Here is a 20,836-nt window from a genome sequence, read left to right as displayed (position 1 = left end):
TCCAGGTCACACACAGTGAGTGAAAGCAAAATTGGTGTTGGAATTAATTAGTTCTTCTTCTCCAGCCTCTCCCCACCACAGTGACTAAGCGCTGCACGGAGCAGACACTTCGTGCAGCCCAGCACCTCCCTGACCACTGGCTGTTGGCCTTAACCGTCCTCAGACATCTGGAATGCATAGGTCTTGAGTCAAGGTTTCTAAAAGAAAAATAGCTTCTCCAAATACAAAAATATCTCCCATGGAGTTTTCTTTTTCCTTAAGATTTCTGCTTTATGAACAAAAAAGGAGTCATGTGAGATTCGATCACTGGGAAGCCAGGCCAGCTTCAGGTGGCCCAAGGAAGCAGGCTCCCCCCTCGGTCCTACAGAATAGAGATGAGTCCCCAGGACAGAGAATGTAGAGTATTTCCTGATGGGTCAGTCTCACTTAAAATTGATGGGCGAAGGCAGTATATTAGAAATGTAAGTTTTTGCTTAATATATTTCAATTATTTCTGCCCCTCCATTATCAAAGAAATTGAAAGCAAGGCATGAGAGTCTTCTTGGAAAGCCAACGTCATCCACCATGAGGGAGCACCTGTGTGCCGAGTGCAGAACTCCCATAAAACAGACCTTTATTGAGCACTTCCTGTGTGCTCGTGGTCATTACCTCATTTAATCCATGTATAACTTTATGGGGTAGGAAACAGACAAGGAAACTGAGGCACAGAGAATTTAATTAATGAGCCCATGGATGTCCCTATTTAGTGGTCCAGCGGAAACCCAAACCTGGAAAAGCTGGTTGCAGAGCCCAAGCCCCTAACCCTTCAGCAGTACGGCTTCCCCCAGTTTCAGCAAGCTTACTGAGCCACTGGAGAGATGACACAAAGACACAGAAAACAAGTCATGTATATAAATGCCATTGTAGGATTATGCAACTTAAGTACTTAGAAGGAATCTGTGGATCAGGTTAGGGGCCATACCGTCTCCATCACAACCATACAACTCTGCCCTTCTCATTTAAAACCAGCCACAGTCAATACGTAATGAGTGAGCATGACTGTGTGCCAATAAAACTTTATTTACAAATGCAAATGGCAAGCTGGATTTCACCTGTGAGCTACAGTTGGCTGACCCCTTATGTAGATGGTACATGCTATAGATTTCACAAAGGAGTTGAATTGAGGCTGGAGCAGTTGGAGGGAGCTTTGGGATTGCTGAGTTCAGCTTGAAGGAAGATTTGAGATGGGTTTACAAGAGCCTGTGTGACCTGGTCCCACCTCCCCAGCCTCTCCTGGCATTTCCCTCTTGGTCAGGACTCTCCCGCCACAATGGCATCTTCTTCCTAGGCTTCAGTTACACACAAAGCTTATCCCTACTCTAGAGACTTCGCACTGGCTGATCCTGCTGCCTGGAAGCGCCTCCCCAGCTCTCCTCCAGGTTGGCTCCTTTGGTCGGAACTGATCTCCTCTTAGATGTTACCTCTTCCCGGTGGCTTCGCTGAGGAACAAGTTAAAGGAGTTCTCCTCCAACCCCTTTGTCACATCACCCCATCTTATTTTCCTAATGGCATTTATGGTTTCTGAAATCGTCTTGTTCATTTACGGGTATACTTGTCTATCATCCATCTCTTCCTGCTCTCCTTCTGCAATGTAAGCTCCACAATTTGGGATCAACGTTTGTATGGTTCACTGCCTGCACATTCCCGGCACCCAGACCATGGCTGGAAAATGAACAAGCAAAAAATACTTGCAGAGACACCGCTTTGGGAAAGCAGGTGTTTTCCTTGCTTGCTGCAAGTAATAAATCCTGCCTTCTCTGGAAAAAGAAAAAGAAAAAAGAAAAAGAAAAAGAACCTTGCAAAAGTGAAGGAAGAAGGGAGGCAGACAAGGAGAGAGGCAAAGAGGGAGACAGAAAATGTAAGCATGCCACCATTAGGTGGTATTAATTTTCTCTTGTTGCATTAGGATGGCCCATCATTCAGTGCCCGTGACACTATTTCAACTAAGAAAACATCTTCATCCTGTAATTAGAGGATGATAGCACCTGGTTATGGTCATTCCTTGTCAGAGACAGGTCTTTTTACTCCTGAACCATGACATATGGTTTAAGTTATAGCCTGGCTATCCCCAAAATAGAAAAATGCACACTAATCCTCATTTTGTTCTCTCAAAAATAAAGTTTTCCACTGGAGTTTCATGCTTAAACATACGCATTAAAAAACAAATAATCCTCTTTTTCTCTAACCCATACTGTTGTTAAACCCTAAGCTTTATTAGACTGATTTTATTGCTATTTCTTTAACGAAGCTCGTGCAGGCAAGCAGGACATCTGGCTTGCCTGTCATCAACAAGTGCCCAGGCTGTTCCTTTATCTGCTCCAGCTTCCCTTTCTTACAAAGACTTCCATTCCCCTAACCACTAGGACCAGTAATAGGAAGGTTTTCGCAGACAGATGCAAGGTTAGTTTTTTCTTTGGATTTGCCTAAACCTTTTCTCTCTGTGCAACTGACACAGAAAGACACAGCAACCTTGACTAGATCACAATAGTAGCTGCAGCACATGACTCTCCTTTCTTTTCAATGGAAAGGGAGTAACATTTCATGCCCTGGCCCCTAAACAAACTGGTATGCTTTCCTTGAAAACAATGTAACCAACCACTGCCTCCTCTTTTGCTTTCAAATTTAAGAGACATAATAAAAACTGTGGCTCAAATTATAGCGACTTTGCTGGCCCTTATTGTTCAGCAACAGTATTTTTCTTCTCCAAAGTCTTGAGGTTCTGTTTCTTTACGTTTTTCCTGGAGCTAATTTCTGTATTATTTTACATGTAATTTATTGTAGGCTACTTTTCAGTGTATGAATAATGTATTGATTTTTAAAATCCATTCCAAAGCAAATCACTTCCATAAACTTCTTAGCTGCTATCATTTGAAAAATATGTTTAATTGAAACATATACGCATTAAATACTTCCCAGCTGGTTCCCTTAGCAACAGTTGCAGCCTGTTTCTAGTATAAGACCAAGTTTCTACCATAAACTAAATTTGGGGAAAAAAAAACACCTAAACAAAAATTTGCCATGTTTTGTTTCATAAGCAATATGAGCTAATAAGTTGTCATTGGTCTCTGACATAGTTCAGAGAGCAACACTTATGAGCTGTGCATCAGTACTGAGAAATGGCAAGCGTTGGCTGCCTCCTCTGTGACCCTCAGCTGTACCAACTTAATTTATAAGATGTAATTACTGAGCCAATAATGAGGTTCTGAGTATGATCATATCTTTGCAGTGACTCACCTGCCAATGGAAGGAAAACAAGACTGTTCTCAGCATTTATAATTTCCCTAAGAAGTCTCCCTGTTGCTATGGTGATGTGGATGGGTTTTTAGCTAAAAAAGCAAAAACTCTACATTGCTACTACCATAATTAATAAATGGCAAATGGATCAGACGTGATGGATGAGGAAGGTGTCATGGGACTATAGTTGTTCAGTTCTATACGTGCCACAAGATCATACAGAGAGAGACAGCATCAAATATGGTCACGGCAAGACCCCAAGAGCTGCTAGGCTGGAACTCTGCCCCTTCGTAGCTGGGATGTTGGGCGAGTTACATAACCTCAGTTTCCTCATTTGTAAAATGGGGATAATAATAGTGCCCTTAGCTGTGTGGATCAAATGAGTTAACATTTATAAAGCATTTAGAACAGTGCCTGCACATAGGAAGCATGATTTAAGAATTTGTTAAATAAAATAAGCTGCATAGTGAAGCTTAACCAAACTTTATTTGTAGTTTTCAGCATTAGAACCTACAAACCACTGTTTTCAGGTCCAGGAATAGTAGCATCTCTTCAGTCTGATGTTTCTAGATATATGTTTTCAAATTATATAGATAAATGTATAAATTAAGGAGGAAAGAATAGTGCTTTTAGTGGAATGTCTGTTCTCAGGTCCTAGAACCGATAATGTTTAAAAATCTATGTCTACTCTGTGTGTGTATCGTTGTGGACAGTTAACACTTTAGATTTAAAATTTGTATGTTATTAATCATAAATTTTAGATTAAGTACACACTTATCTTTGAGTTAAGCCAAAAATGCTTTGGACCCTAGTGCCGCCATTTATTAGTTGTGTGTTCTTTGGCAGATTTCTTAAGCTCTCTGAGCTTCTGCTTCTCATCCGAGAAATACAGAAAAATACACAGAGTTGTTGTATCGAGGAAGCAAGATCCTATAAGCAAATTTCTTAGCATAGTTAAATGTTAATAATGAAACATGGCATTATTTAGTGGATAATCAGTGAATAGTTAGCATGAAAATATTCAATACCTTTTTACCTTCTCAGTGCGAACCTGGCCAGTTCTAGGGAGTCCTTCCTGGATCCTCCTTCCCCATCACCATTACTGATAACTCCTGTTCCTAGTGTCTCCTTAGTGCATAGTCCATCTACGGCACCACCTCTGAAACTTGCTAACATGTTGACTTGGAACTGTTCCCAAATTTTCGTATGCTCTGTCTTCTCATCTCTATTATCAGCTTGTTGAGGGCAAGAACCAGCCTCCCCATTTTCTGATCTCTTTTAATTAAGCCCTGCGCAGTGTTCTGTGCACAGTACGTAGGATGTTCGTTCCTTCTTAATGGATTCAAAGAGTGGCCATTCTTATGCATTTCTTTTACCAAATGGAGGAGATATGAGACCCTAGGTTGGGTCCGTGTTGAACTGGGGAATCTAAGAACTGAAAATAAGGTCAGAAAGAAGCCCTCTGTAGCATAGGGTGGTGACCTGCTGAACTCAAAGGAAATGATTGTAGAAAGAAAAACGAACAGCGTGCTGAGAACATTGTCTTGAGGGGTCCCCACAATTAGGGACTTGGAGCAGGATCCAGCAAAGCTAGAGGGAAAAAGAACAATCCAGATAAGTAGTGGATAAATCAGGTAAGTAGAGTAACAAGAAAGCCAAAAGGGGAGAGACTCTTAAGAGGTGTTTTGAGTGTATGTGTGTGTGTGTGTGTGTGTGTGTGTGTGTGTGTGTGAAGAGGCCAAGAAAAATTTAAATTAAGAAAGTGCCACTAGCTTTCATGAGGAGATCATTGGAAACCTTCAAAGAGTGTTCGAGCACTCTATGGAGGCTGAATCCAAATTAAGAGGATTCAGAAAGAATCGGTGCTTGGGTAGTGAATGCAGCTGGTGTAGACCACTGGTTTAGGAGGAAGCACTATGGATACAAGATGCTAGAGATGGAAGATGCAGGGAAGGTAAAAGAGAAATATTCCTGAATTTTAAATAACAACTGAAAACAAATCATTGAAAAACTCAAATAAAACCGCTTTCCAACGGCATCCGTATGCCTGACAATTATTTTCAGCGTGAGAAAATGGAGAAGTGAATCAAATGGTTATAATTTTTCCTAGTACACAGGTTCTTTCAAAGCTTGAGACATAGATTTGCATGTATTCAAAATATTTTCAGACCAATTATGGTAAAACACTATTATTGAAAAGTTAATGTCTAAAGTTTTACATAATTACCTGTATTATCCATATTCACAGTCAGGAAAGAAAAGAAGATAGACTTTTATAAAGCAGGAACTATCTGTTTTGTATCTGCATAGGTCCCACAGGATGAATGGACAGGGTACACCCCTCGAGGTAAAGATGATGAAATTCCCTGCCGTAGAATGCGGAGCGGCAGCTACATCAAGGCCATGGGAGATGAAGACAGCGGGGACTCGGACACCAGCCCCAAGCCTTCTCCCAAAGTTGCTGCGCGAAGGGAAAGCTATCTCAAGGCTACTCAGCCATCCCTTACAGAACTCACCACACTCAAGTAAGTGTTTCCAACGCTCTACTTCCGGTAGCCCCGCCCCCTGTATAATCACCTACAATCCGATCTTGCAACTTCTAGCGTAAATGGGGCAGAAAACATCCCACAGATGGAGGACTGTGATGTATTGAATGTTCTATCGATCTTGACCTTGGGTCTGACTCATACATCCCAGTGCCTTCAAAGACAGGCATCTAGGTGCGCCCTGCATAGAGCATAAGCTGAACCCCCAACCTTCCAAAAGAGTTTGCAACAATCCAGAATGGCCTCTAAAAAGAATTAAGATTTCTGACCAATGAGGATATCTGTGTATCCCCACTCTTGGACGTTGTTTAGCCACTAAATCTATGGGGCAACTCTTCCTTAAAAAACTCTTGAATTTTTCAGATGATTGAGTAATAAAATAGAGTAGATTATCTTGGAGAAGGTTATAGAATGTGGCTATGCTTAAAAATTGGGTAATATGTGAAAATTCTTGACAGATGGTTTTAAACTTGGACACTCGATACATATTATAATTTGTAAGACCTTAAAAAATTTTTTTGTTTTGAAAAGCATGATTCTAAGTAGTCCTTACTTCAGTTTGTGCTATTTGTAAACAGAGAACAGCATTACAAAAGAAACTACTGAAACTGATTATTGTAAGGGCTGATTTAGTTGTTAATATTATTTCTGGAGAGCAAATCAGAGCCTTGGAACAGATCATCATGTGGATCACCATTTGGACTAAAAAAAGTATTATGGGTAATTAGTATTTTTAAGTGCCTTTGATTCCATATTTTGAGGAAATACATATTACTATTCATGCATTTATATTGCATTACAAAATAAAATATTAAAAGGCAAAGTAAATAAAACAGAAAAAAGACCAAATCCATCAGATTGAGAAGAAACTAGATTATTAAACCTAGAATACTAAAAAACAGCTGACTTCTATCATGAAAAATGTATTCAAATAGCAAAGTATCAATATATTATATCTTAAAGAAGTGACAGAGAGGGTCCCCTCATGAATTTTTTTTCAGAGGATCATGTGGAACCACTGTGGATCATTTCAATGAAAAATGAATACTAATGACATTAGTAAACCAACCCAAGAAAAGCAGCTCTTTCTTTCCTTCGGCTTCTGGTTGCCCTTCCTCTTTGCCTTTATTACTGCAGGTGATAGTTTCCTAGTGTTGCCATGACCAAGTACCACGAACTTGAAACAGTACAGATTTATTATCTCACAGTTCTGGAAGCTGGAAGTCTGAAATCAAGGTATTGTCAGGGCCACGCTCCTTCTGAAGCCTGGAAAGAATAATCCCTCGTTGCCTCTTCCTAGCTTCTGGCTGTGTCCGGCCACCCTTGGCATCCCTTGGCTCGCAACTACGGCACTTTGATCTCTGCCTCTGTCGTCACCTGGGCTTCTCCTTTCCGTGTCTTCGCGTGGTTGTCTTCTTATGACGTCAGTCATATTGGATCATATAGGATCAATAATGACCTCATTTTTAACTTGATTAAATCTGCAAAGACCCTATTTCCAGGCAAGGTCATGTTCACAGGTATTAAATTTAGGACTTTGACATATCAGTGTGGGAAACAAAACTTTGACATATCAGTGTGGGAAACGCAATGTAACCCCTTAACCCTGCCACACAAGGTAACAGTTGATCACAGAAATGGAAAATACAATCGGGTCTTCATTGCACTGTGGCACCCCTCACAGAGGCTCAGAAAAGAACTGAGCCAGTCTGCAAAGAACTGGGTTTGTAATAATGGCAGTGGGCTGAGGTGGTAGGAAAATTGGGGGGGCCAAGGAACTTTCTGGGAAGTATCTTCTATGAACTTTAGAATATATCTCCCCTAGAGACAATCAAAGGTAGTCACAGCCGTGGTGTTAACTGACATCTTCTAGAAGATGCAAAAAAAACGGGGATGCTTTGGGCAAGAAATTCACTTGGACCCTCAAGATCTCAGTGTCCTCAAATGCAAACCAGGCAGTGGGATTCTGCAACTTCCAGAGTCCCTTCCACCCCCTTTATATCCCATTCATTTATCTATTGGGATGCATGTCACTTCAGATGCATGATGCTTTGGGTCGTGGGGGATGAGATACAATGACTCCTGCTGCTTGAGTCCTACCAGGGACAAGGAGAAGAGAAAAGAACAGAGCCACAGGGGAGGGTGCAGGGAGTGCTCTAAGGAGGCTGAGGACAGGGGAGGCGCAGAAATCAACTTTCACCGTTGAGTCTTGGACCCATCCCCTTATTCCCTTATGGAGAATCTGCTCTGAAGTCACTGGAACTCTTTCATTTTGCTTCCACCTGATGTTATCTTCCTTTAATGTCCTAGAGCCTGTTTTTACAACCATCCTATATATATATATTTTTTACTGTTCAGAAGTTTGAAGAGCAGAAAAAGGTGAATACACAGATAGTGGCTAAACTGATGGTAGAAAGGTCAGGTACCTGAGTATCAGAGTAGTGACTGCACCTTTCTTCCTCCAAACCTGTGGAAATTCCAAATGGTACCCAATTTACTAGGGGACACCTACTACACTGAAAAATGTTTTTCTTTTCTAAGGATGGAGTTTCACCAAACCATCTCTGTCACCCTCCATTCTTCAGTAGGCAAGACAACAGCTCACTGTCATTCACACACGCCTTTCTTCCCTGTGCTACCATCACCTCCCCCAGACTTATTTGTCATAGTCTGTCTCCATTCATTTCTCCCTCATCTGCTCCAGGAGCTCCCTTTCCCCTTACGGTCCACATATTCAGCTTCCATCATACTCAACGACATAGGTGTCTTAGTGATGTCTAGTTTAATGAGATTTCAAGAGGTACACAAGGGAAAGAAGGGGAACATACTAGGAAAGCAAAAATTCAGACATGACATAACTCATAATCCATTCTTTTCTTTCTTGACGATGTTTTGACTGGAGCTCATTATTTTTCTAGTTCGAAGTATTCCATCCCTCATAAGAAAAAAAGATCCCCATATCCTGGAATTCTAGTTCCCCAAAAAAGAAAACTATATTTTTGTTCCTACTTCTTTGACATTTAAGTCCATTTTTTTTCCTCCTTCCTCCTCAGCAATTCACAGCTTTAGGGATGAATCATAGCCATGAACCAAGATAACTAAAATTAGCCAAGTGAGATGGGGCAAACATTTTGTTTGAGGTTTTCAACTCCCATCTTCTCTCAGGAATGTTGGAGAAGAGGCACTCCTACACTTTCTTACATTGTTTTTCTTCTTTCTTTTCTGTTTTCCAAAGGCATCTTGAGAGCTTATTTCTGAGGCTGGTTTTCATCAGCTACTTAATGTCAATGATTGTGTCTTCAGGTAGATAAGGCCTAAGGTCAGTTGAACATTCTGGAGTCAGAAGGAGTCTTGAGACAATGAACTCCATCTTTGGGCTGCAAAACTTCTGTAGCTACTCTCTGGGGACCATTATCTCTCCCACTCCCTTCTCTTCTCCCACAGATAGTAACAAATCCCTTCCCCTCACCACTAGCTTTTCCTTCTTTCTTCGTTATTAACTAACAACGAATTTGAAATGGCATATCACCCAAGAATATTAGTATTTTCAAAAAGAACTTCTGAATGTTTAATAGTAAATTCTCAGGCAAGTAGGAGAGAGGTTTGGAGGCCCAAGTTCCCTCAAAGCAGGTCACCACATCTTGGCTCTGATGAAGGATTTAAGTCTTTTACTTGGATTTGCTATAGTATGCTATTTATTCTGGAAAGGAGACTCCTGTCTGCTTCCATGATTAGTTAAAGCCATGTCCAAATCCCATCGTGGACTTTTATTCAATAGACTGTAAAAAGGACTTTTAAAAAATGACATTAAGTGAGCTGTCATGTAAAAGATTCTAAAGTTAAATTCAAATAAATGTCCATTAATCCTAAGCAAATAACACTCTAAAATCTCTTCGTAGTTCTTTATCCCTTCATCCAAGCACTAAGAAAAATTTTCTCCTGGAAGAAATAGTCAGCCTCTGATATTATAGACTTTGAAACTCCTCTGAAATCGGTGAGATGGGCCCCAGGCTTCTGTGCATGCTTGGCTCTGGAGAGCTCCCAGCAATGTGGATAATGTATCTAACAAAAGGCTTCAGGAAGATTTATTTTCAATCCTAAATGCTAATTTATTTTCAGGAGGGTTAATCCTCAAAATCATCATTCTTTTTCTAATCCTGAAACTTTTTTAAAAAATAAATGGCTCTGTGGCTTTTGGCAACTGGTTTGATGTCTCTGAGTCCCACCACCCCCCTCCCAAATTACATGAGAGTCTCATGCTCTTAGCTTGGATGGTGCCACTTAGATTGCTCCCTCTCAGCCCCACCCCAGCCCCATGCAGACAGCATTAGCTGATCCCAGAATTAATGGATCCCAGCACCCTCCCAACTGAGTACAGACTAGGCCTCGGATCCCTTCTCAACAGAGCTTCAACCACACTTCTCATTGACCAGCCATGACACAAGGTGCTATCCCTCGTCTATGGTCTCTGAGGAAACTTTCAGCACTAATGTGTATAATTATAAGGATGAAGCACAAAGCACTGGCAGTTCACAGTCTGAAGACAAAAGAAGGTAGTATTGGTAAACGAAATAATTTGAGAAGAGACAGATGGGGTTGTTCTCCTTCAGCTTTAATTCTGGAGATTTAAAATGAGTCAGTTCTACATCAGGAACCCAAAACTGTAGCCTCTTGCTGGAGTGTCTTGTTTTGCTTATCTATGTAGAAGTTTCCTTCTCCCTTTTTTCTCTCTAGACACACTACATCCTCTGCTGTTTCTTCACATTCCACGTGCCCCTCCCACCCACCTACAGCTCCTTGTATTCCTTTTCTTCCCAGAAAAAGGAGGGGGCACGGGCTATGAAGATGGAAGCATGGCGATTTTTTTTTTCCTAAGGTTGTGAACCATATTGAAGAACATAGCCACATCTTTCCTTCTTTGTCTTAAGTGGAGGGAAATGTTTCTGTTTTCCTTTGTTGTGTTTCCCCCAAATGCTTTGATATTCCGCTCCTGTCCCTCAGTAACTGTAACATATAGAAGCAGATGCCCCTTCCAATGGGAGGATGAACAGACTAGCATAACCCAACACTACAAAATTGTGAGTTTATGTCCTCAGTGACATAAACTCAGGATAGTTTCCCATCTTTCCCGACCATAACACTGTCTTCTTATATCCTCTATCCTCCCAACCCCTTCCCCCCCAAAATAAGAAGAAATGGGAAAAAGTTTAAAACAGGGAAACTCATTCATTTACTCATAGACAAATTATCTAAATACCTTTCAACCCACTGCTAGAAAAAAAAGCCTGGTTAAAAGACAAAATAAACAAACAAAACCACTGGTACAAGAAATTGCCTATTATATTCAGCCCCTGTCACCATGCCCAGCTTAAAAAAAATAGGTCTCTCTTTGGGGTGTGAATACCCTCCTCCAAATGAGATGGGCGTGTGAGTATCATAGTCTGTATCCTGGTCTCCTGCTCTTTAGCAAAGACCATTTTGGAAAGGAGCCTGCATTGATTGCACTGTCCCTGCAATGATCACAGCCTCAGAGAGGAACGAATTGTCTGTGTGTCTTTGAGGGAGGTGAAGGAATGAAAGGAAATTCAGATGCCTTTTAGAGAGAAGGAATGGAAAGTTTAAAACACAGGAGAGAGATTTCAGTTTTAATGAGGTTCTAAGTGCCTGAATGAGTGCTCAGGGCTTACATTTCTTTGTCTTGCTTTGTTTTGATTGTTTAATCACCATAACTCCATACATGAGATTTTCCCCACTTTATAAATGAGGAATCTCTGTCTTAGGGAGATTAAATAACTTGTCCAAGGTTACATGTCAACTAAGATATGAGGCCAGGGGTTGAAAGCAGAAAGAATAAAAGGCTGGTTGGAATGATGGACTCACTGAGACTGCAGAGATGAGCAAAAGATATGAAAGAGGGTCCAAAATGGAAGAGAAAAGGAAGATCAACTGGGTGCCCAGGAAAAGGAGCCATTCAAGGCAGATACGGAGAATTCAGAGCAGATTTGAGGGGGATGTCAGAGGCTGCAGTGAAATAAGTTCTGACCTGGAAGTGCAAGCAGGCAGACATGCAGCTGAAACAGGAAGGGCCTTGAGAACATCTTGACTCAGGCTTGGCCGGGAGTAAAGAAAGGAAAGATCAAATGACCAAAGGATTGAGGAGATTAAGAGTTAAGTAGGCATTGGCTGATGGGGTCATGGGGAGAAATGATGGTCTCTTGGGAGCCTGGGTTCAGCCCAGTCGGGACAAGTGTAGTAGCAAACCCGGGACCTGTGTGTGCTCTGTGTCTGTACAGTGTGTCAGCTGGGCCTTCCTCACATGCCCCGGCCAGGTGTGGCAGTGTCAACAAGGCCCTAGAGACAGTGGAGAGATGGGGGCAAGGGAAGACCCCAAAGAGGGTTCTGGAAACGAAAAGTCCTCACTCCTTTAAGGCTATACTACTTACTATCCTGCCAGGGAGACTTCTGTTTGCAAAGAGTGTTAAAACTCCTTTCCTTTGCCCATCTGTTTGCAACCATTCCCTCAATTTCATATCTGTGTTCCCTGTTAAAAGTGCAGACAACCAGGTATAAAGAACATGCTAATAATAGTCAGAAATTTTATTCGTGTTTCACTCACTCATTTATTCATGTAACAAACATTTATTCAGCACCTTTAATATTAAAGTACTGTGTGAGGCATGTACATGTATATATATATATATATATAGCTGGATATACTCTCAAATCTAAAAAGGGCAAAGGCAGGCACAGTAGAAATGAAAGGAATTAAAATTCAGAGGCTGGTAGTACTAAAGTTGATCATTTTGTTCAGAATTTTTCTCTGATCAGAAAAATCCACTTTACCTGGCACGGGGAGGGTTTTGTTGTTGTTGTTTTGGGATTTTTTTTTTTTTTTACAGTTTACTATTTTGTCAGGATAGTTCAAGTTATTAGCTTTGCTGTCATTTTATATCATTAAGGAAATCTCCTCATGGGCCTCAGATGGCAGGAATGAAAACAGTTCCTTGAAAAGGACCTCTAGGCAGATGTATTAGAAGCTGCCTCTCATCCTTTTTGAGGGAGGCTGGGTGTTAAGTCCCAAGTACATGTACCTTTACAGACGATGCATATGAATAACAAAACCATCAACATCCCTATATATAAAACAGAAAGAAATGAGATCAAAACTGCAGCCCAAGGAATTTAGGTTAACTGCAGGGAGGAACTTCTAACTGCCAAGTTTTTAATTATTGCATAAATTAATTTGGGAATTTTGAGAGCAACTTTCCCAGGCATCTTTTAAAACAACCTGAACTCCCTTTCTCTGAGCACATTGATAAATCTGCTTGGAAATTTGGGTGGAACAGACCAAATCTCTGTATCAGATTTTTCCAGCCTGTGGAGTCTAAGCCTTATCATGTACACTGACCCTATATTTTTAAGATAAGCATGCAGGAAGATGAGATTTCAAGGTGCCCACATAATTCACTGCTTTGTAAATACATCACTTCTCTTCCTGACTCTTCTGCTTCAATCAACTAAATTACCATTTTCCTAAATTCAGTCTTGAAATGTTGTGGTTCACCTCTCACCTCCTCAAGCTTTAGGGCTTCCCTTCACTCACGTGGATGACTGCAATGGACCAGTTTGTCTAGCTGCCTCTAGCCTCTCTTGGCAACCACGCTTCCCAGAGACTTTCTACCAGGTCACCACGAAATCATTTCTGAACCCCATGTGTCTCTTCATATGGTCCCCAACAGCGTTGAGTTTCTCTCTCCTTTGAGAGCTTCTTCCCTGCTTCCCTCTTACAAGGATTCTATGCTTCTATCAAATGGAGCTCCTAATTGTTCTTAGGATCTATTTTGCTGGCTTCAGGCCTGTCCTAGTTGGGATAGGCTACATTATACTGGGAGTAAAAAACAACCCCTAAATCAGAGAGGCTTCTAACAACAAAACTTTATTTCTTGATCATGCTACCTGACCATCTTGGGTCAGTAAGGAACTCTGCTCGCCTTGGTCACCCAGGACCAAGTTATGGATACAAAACATCAACAAAGGCTCCCAGAGTCACCAAGGCAGGGCACGAGCACAGGGTCTTAACGCTTCCTCTCGCAAGTGGGACAGGTCTCCTCCGTTCCTGTTTATGGGCAAAAGCTAGTGACATGGCAATGTCTATCTTCAAAGAGGGCAACAAAGGCAATCTTACCATGTGCCCAGGACATGGATGCACAAAACAATATTTGGCAAGCAGCACCAATGACTATCAAAGTCTGTCTGGACACAAAATTTTTGGCTTACTGTCTCTCCCACAATATATTCACAATATATTCATGCCCCACCACCATCAAGGGGAGAAAACCCAAAAGCCCTGTCCTGGTCCTATCATAGCCCCATCAACCTCAAAATGTATGGTCTGTGGGTGATGTGTGATAGCCAATAGAGCAGGGAATGATGCACTATAATAGCTACATCTGGTCCAGATGTGGCTCCTCTGCATCTGGAGACCTGCAGACTCAAAACGATAAACGATTTGCCTCCCATACACCCCATACATAATGACAGGAGAAGGTCAAACCATCCACAATAAACATTCCCATTCAAAAAGGAGATGGGAGCTAACAGTAGTCACTGGTCCATAGCAATTCTGAAATCCCACTGGGTAGGATGCTCTCAGCTCTGGGGGAGGGAATGTTTCTTGATTAGTCTGCAATTCTGCTCCTTGGAGCAACTTCTCTGGTCTTTGTCCCCCATGTCATCCAGCTCCCTGGGAGACTGTTCCATTTCTATTATCCTCCATGACCATATCCAAAGTACACATCAGGGAACATGTTCTCCTTGGAGCCAAGAGACATTTTAGGACTTCTCTCATTGCCGTGTCTTTTAATTTAGGCTTGTGATGCTTTGGGAAGTACGGCTCTCTCCAGACCATAGTCAACTTCTTACCTATTGGTTCCAGTGAGTTCCATGTAGCAACCATCACACAGAACCCTTGGAGGTGCAATGGCCATTTCTGCTCTATTTGTTTGCCTTCCTACCCTGATGCCTCTCTCTATCTCAGATACTCTCAGCTTATCAACTTATTAGCCGCTCTTCCCTGCAGCATTTTAATCTAATTAAAAAGATTCACTTAACTGTATCTTCATTCTAAATCATTTGACTCCATTCAGAAGCGTGAACAATGGAGTGAGGGGACCATGTCCTTGATTTGAACGGTGCCACACAGGGTGGTTTTCATCATGTCTTCTTTACTCAAAGGCTTTCTTGGGTTTACTTTTTACAAATCGGGTTGAGATCAGTTGCTTCTTCCAATCCCACAAGTCCACAAATGTCTAGACTCTTCTTATTCCCTTTCATTATTGCTTGTATTTAACCAATTCTTTTCTGAGTTTTTTTCAAAGTACGTAACACCTTGTTGAAGGCTGCCAAGAGCAACCAACACATTTTATTAACAATGTGTTTTGCAACTACTTCCCCTAGAGTTATGAGTTCATTTGTTACATCATCTGCCTTCCTAGTTGTTGTAGACAACAATTTACCAAATGACTCACCACTGTGTAACATGGATCAGTATGTTTCCAGACTCTGATAATTATCTTGCTTCCTGTTACCAAATCCTATAACCATAGCCACATATTTTAGGTTATTTTGTTGTTGTTGCTGTTGCTGTTACATGAGTACCCAATTTCTAGTACTAATTTATATACAAGCTAGGATAGGCCAGGTTAAGCTTTGTTAACAAACAACCCCAAATTGCCAAAGCTTATTTCTTGCTTACAAGTTTATTTCTTGGACAAAATTTCTTGTGTCCATCATGAGTTAGCAGGAGGCTCTGTTCATTGTATTCACTCAGATACCCAGAAAGTATATCTGAAGGTATATCTCAATCAGTGCTCCCGTGGTTATTGAATCAGAGAAAGGGGATGCAGTGAATAGGAAACTATTTCCTGGAAGTGATGCACATCGCTTGTGTTCACATTTCATTGCTAAAGCCACCTACATGACCACACTAATTTCAAAGAGGCAGAGAAGTGCAACATTGCCACGTGCCCAGAAATGGAGAGCTGGATGTACATGATGAACAGCAGTAATGGTCCTCAAAGCCTTTGTTTATGCCATTCCCCACCCTATACCCCAGGAATGCCATCTCCTCTTCATCTGTTCATTCAAAAAAGGCTTACGATAGCATGTTGCTCAAGAGCGCAGGCTCTGAGGCAAGATTATCTGGGTTCAAAACCATAGCTCTGCCACTTCTAGATGGGTTACTGTGGGAAAATTATTTAACCATTCTGAGTCTCAACTTCCTCACCAGTTATACAGGGATGGTAATATTTCCAACCTCAAGAGTAATTGTGAAGCTTGGGAAAGGTAGCGTATGTGAAACTCTTAGAACAGTGCCTAGCAATGGTCAGTGCCCCATTCATGTTAGCTATTACACCATTATTATTATCATTGGCCACCTACTACTATGAGCTAAGCACTGGGATATATCAGTAGTCAGGGTTCCTAGTATATTAGAACTTACAATCTAATGGTGGAGAAGAGTAGAAGGAAGTCTCCATTCTTTTCATTTTCCCTCTTAAATTTAACCTCTCCCTGTTGGCTGTTATTTCTTCCTCCTAAGAACTCCGGAAACACTGTGTTGAAACCTTTCTCACGGTAATTACAGCCTTCTCACACACTTGCCTATTTCCTCTGTTCCCCATGCCAAAGGGGGTTCAAATGCTATCTGAAGATGATTGTGGGGACTTCCCTGGCGGTCCAGCGGTTAAGACTCTGCGCTTCCACGGCAGCACGTGTTTGATCCCTGGTAGGGGAACTAAGATCCCACGTGATGCACGGTGCAGCCAAAAATAAAATAAAGCTGGTTGTGAAGCCCATGGCACAATCCCAAGGAGATGCAAACAACACTCACTCACCATTACACCGTCCCTACCTGCTTACGGGGCCTTGATCAACAGCTTCCTGGAGTAGCTTTCACCTGTAGTTGCTGAGATGAATTGTGATCTCACATCTGCCCTCCACCCTTTGGCTGTGTCTCTGCTCGCTCAGACTCTTCACCCTCCCTCTGCCTCTGAATCTGTGGTTCTCAGAAAGCTCCCTGTTCTTTCCCAACCCCGCTGAGCATCGTCAGCCCACCTGGAGGCTGGAAGCTCAGCCTGGCAGGTACACATTAGCGTGTTAAAAATATGATGCAGCCATGCCTCGTACTGTCATCCACGCTGAACATGGGCATATTTCCCTCAGTTCATCTGGGGAATCCCGTCCTTTCTAGTTCTGGGAGGAGGAGGGGAGTGGATGTAACAAATCAGTCTTAACTACTTTTAGAATTGGAGAAGGGTTCTCTTCAATGATAGCGGTAACTCTTTCGCACCCTGTCCAACTTATCTGTGAACCCAAATAAACCAATGAGGAGGAGATATATTTGCTCATCTATCCTGATAACTAGGAATATCTTAATATGCTTCCAAGCCTATTTTTCAGGATAAATAATTGTAGATAACAGTTTACCAAGTGTTTTCAGTATATCTCATTTGATCCTCCCAATGGCCTCAGAAGGAATTTGGAGTTGATTTTAAACAACACTTTACAGATAAACGAAGGGTTTCGCGTGGTTATGAACTTCACGAGATAGAGCCGGGCTCTGCTTTCCACTCCAGCTTTCTTCCTCCCACTGCCTAGTGGAACTCTGGTCACTTTTCCCCCAGCAAGACTGTCCCCACCATCTGGACACCATTCCTGACTTCCAGCTCAGAAACTTCTTTTAGTTCTTTGCACCACTTCTCTTTCCCAGAAAAAGCAGAGCTGACAACTCAAGGCATAGATCCAGGTTACCAACTGCCTATGAAATTGCCACCACCATGGTATCATCACCCCTGGGCCAGATGTCAAGAAAGATGGGCACTTGGCTGTGAGTGCAGGTACCTGAGAAGATCGGGCTGGTCCTAGAGATCGTGTCTGGAGAGGCTGGGATTAAAAAGCCAAGATGGGACTCTTTCCCTGGTTGTTTCCCTTGTTTCCTCCACTCAGTGAAGAAAGGTTGTGTCAGAGTTTCAGAGTGAGAGAAGTCAAGGATTAGAAGGGCTGGCTATGTTCTTTAAGCCTGAGACTGTGCGCTTCCTCATTTTAAGGAATCACTCAGCGGTGTCGTCTGGGTCCAACTGGCCAATGAGAGCCGAGGGTTCACATCTCCTCCCAACTCCACACTTGGTTTTGTCACCCTGGTAACTTGATATTGGCCATGATGGGAATATTTATACCACGGAAATCAACAAACCCTACCAATCAGATATTCTTCCTCCCAGAGAGCTAGTTTTTAAACATTTTCCTCTATGCCACTGCACATTATCTTCATGGAGTCTTGATTCTGAGATAGATGAAAGAAAAATCTTAGAAGCAAGGCTGGAAAGAACTTTAGAGATGATTCCCACCCTGTTATATTACAAATGAGGTGGAGGCCCAGAGAAGATCAGTGACTTGCTTAAATTATGGGGTAAGTTTTAGGACCCAGGTTTTACGACCCAGGTTTTCTCATGCTCAGCCAAGAATTCTTTCCAGAGAAATCAAAGTTTTCAGCAGCTACATTCCCTGAGGGAGACAAGAGAAATATAAAATTCGATCTGTACTGCAAATATCTGATTAAGCACCACCAAGAGTGATGAAAACTATTTTGTAGCATTATTTGTAAGTTTCAAAATTACATTATGTATGTTACCTCAGACTATAAGTGCTAGATTTGTTCAGGAAATAGGAAATTATTAGGAAGTAGAAATAGCAAGGGGTGCCTTCCTAAAACAGAAAGGATTCAGCCTGGAATTTGAATAATTACTCAGAAGTAATAGACTGGGGAGGGGAAAGGTGTCTGAATATAAAGAAACCAAGCTGATTGATGCATGAGGAGTATTTAAAAATGGGAAACTGTCTTTGGAAAGATAGTGAAGACTTTTATAAGCAAGATCCTTAAATATCCAGAGAATTCATTTTGTTTTCATCCAGTTAGTGAGAGTGAATTGTTGGTGACAGAGAAGGGGAATTAAGTGATGTTTTGTTTCAGAAAGACGGCCTGTACATTGTGGAGTGAAAAGTCAATTATAGGAGGGTTTTTCTCCCATTTAGATGAAAGGATATGCTATACTATTTTCACGGGTATCTACATCTAGATAGATGTTTTCTGACATCTCAGTGTTCGTTCTTTCTGTAGGGAGGCTTTATGGGTGATTTCCTTTTCTTTCTTGTGCTTTTCTCTATTTTTGTTGTTTTTTTATTATTTGTGTTTTTTGTTAGTGTGCATTTAATTTTTTTAATTGAAGTATAGTTGGTTTACAATGTTGTGTTAGTTTCAGGTGCACAGCAAAGTGATTCAGATATATATATATATATATATGTTTCCTTTCAGATTCTTTTCCACATAGGTAGTGTATATTTAATTTTAACCCAAAAACTGATCTTAAAGAATAATAATGACTAACACCTAGAAGCACACCCTACATGCCAGTACATATAATAATATTAATGGTAATGGAAAAGAATATGAAAAAGAACATATATATGTATAACTGAATCACTTTGCTGTACAGCAGAAATTAACACATTGTAAATCAACTATACTTCAATAAAAAAAATTTTTAAAAACTAATAATTCTAATGGTACCTATAAGACAGAAATTATTATAGTACTGGATTACTCAATGAGGAAACTGGAACACAGGAGGTTAACTGACTTGTTGAAGGGTACAGAATTGGAGCTCCACAGCCAGTATTTCAATCCAGAGCCCATACCATGAACCACTATACTACGCTGCCTCTGGATGTAATCCAGAGACAAATCATACGCAGAGAGTTTGAAATCAAGTAAAGGAAGTTTCACTGATCCAGACACGAAATGCTAGAAGTGCAGACCAGGGTGATAGCAGAAGAGGTGATATGCAGTTAAACAGGTAAATAAAAATATCAAAAGTCAACCAGGAATGGGTCATTTCCCTTTGTATTGCTATTTTCTCTTGTTTGTCACAGTGATACCCTACATCACAACAAATGCCATGCCTACACACCTCTCCTTTCTGTTTAGGAATAATGGTAAGGTTTCCTTTTTTATTATTGTAAAAATAACACTCGTAAAAATTTCAACAGCACCAAAGAGTGTTTTAATAGTATGTAAAAGTCTTCCCTCCCTCTCCAATCCCTTTTTACCCCTCCTTAGAGGTAAGAATTGTAACCATTTCTTGTGTATCCTTTCAGAAATGTTCTATGCATATACTACATATACATATCTACACTTTCTTTACACACACTGTTCTACAATTTGTTCTTTTCACTTAAAATTATTTCTTAAACATTGTTTTACATAAGTGCATGTAGATTAACTTTTTTTAAAAAATTCTTTTTAACAACTGCAAAGTATCCCATTGTATGTGTATACAATAATTTAGGTAACCACTTCCCTCTTTTTTCAAAAATATTTTTTAATATTTTAAAAATATTTTTAATATTTATTTAAATAAATAAATTTAATATTTTAAAATTTTTAAAATATTTATTTATTTGGCTGCGTCGGATCTTAGTTGCGGCACATGGGATCTTTTGTTGCAGCGCGTGGGCTTCTCTCTAGTGTGGCACACGCTCCAGGGCACACCGGCTCTCTAGTTGTCGCATGCGGGCTCTAGAATGCATGGGCTTAGTTGCCCCGTGGCATGTGGGATCTTAGTTCCCCGACCAGGGATTGAACCCGCATCCCCTGCTTTGGAAGGCGGATTCTTAACCACTGGACCACCAGGGGAGTCCCTGATGGGGAATATTCTGTATGCAAAGCTATAGAAGGTTAAAAGGGCTTAGTTATAAGAAAAAGAGCTATTTCTCTTTGGTTATGGGATTATAAATCTAGGGCAAGAGTGCAGTAATGAGCTAAGAGTTTAAACGTAATTTTAATAAACATGAGGTCTTAGGATCTCAAAACCCTTGATCATTTGAAGAGAATGAAAAGGAAGCAAAAAGCATGATATAAAGTGAAATACGTTCCCAGCTACCGAAATCAAAAGGTATAA

At 41.0% G+C, this 20,836-nt stretch overlaps 1 protein-coding gene across 22 annotated transcripts in view; it reads left to right on the top strand.

Annotated features, from left to right (window-relative positions):
• DLGAP1 (DLG associated protein 1) overlaps positions 1–20,836 on the top strand; it is an 850,590-nt gene that overhangs the window by 583,815 nt on the left and 245,939 nt on the right. For all 22 annotated transcript variants that reach the window (XM_082418629.1, XM_082418618.1, XM_082418633.1 and 19 more), the window contains one exon: positions 5,584–5,798. In XM_082418629.1, coding sequence (XP_082274755.1) covers positions 5,584–5,798 — 215 coding nt within the window. The remainder of the gene's footprint in view (positions 1–5,583; positions 5,799–20,836) is intronic.

The sequence above is a fragment of the Balaenoptera physalus genome (assembly GCF_965194825.1).
Source record: "Balaenoptera physalus genome assembly, chromosome: 12".
In the NCBI taxonomy this organism is placed as follows: domain Eukaryota; kingdom Metazoa; phylum Chordata; class Mammalia; order Artiodactyla; family Balaenopteridae; genus Balaenoptera; species Balaenoptera physalus.
The sequence above is the reverse complement of the archived record's forward strand: the minus strand, read 5'-3'. Positions and strand labels throughout refer to the sequence as shown.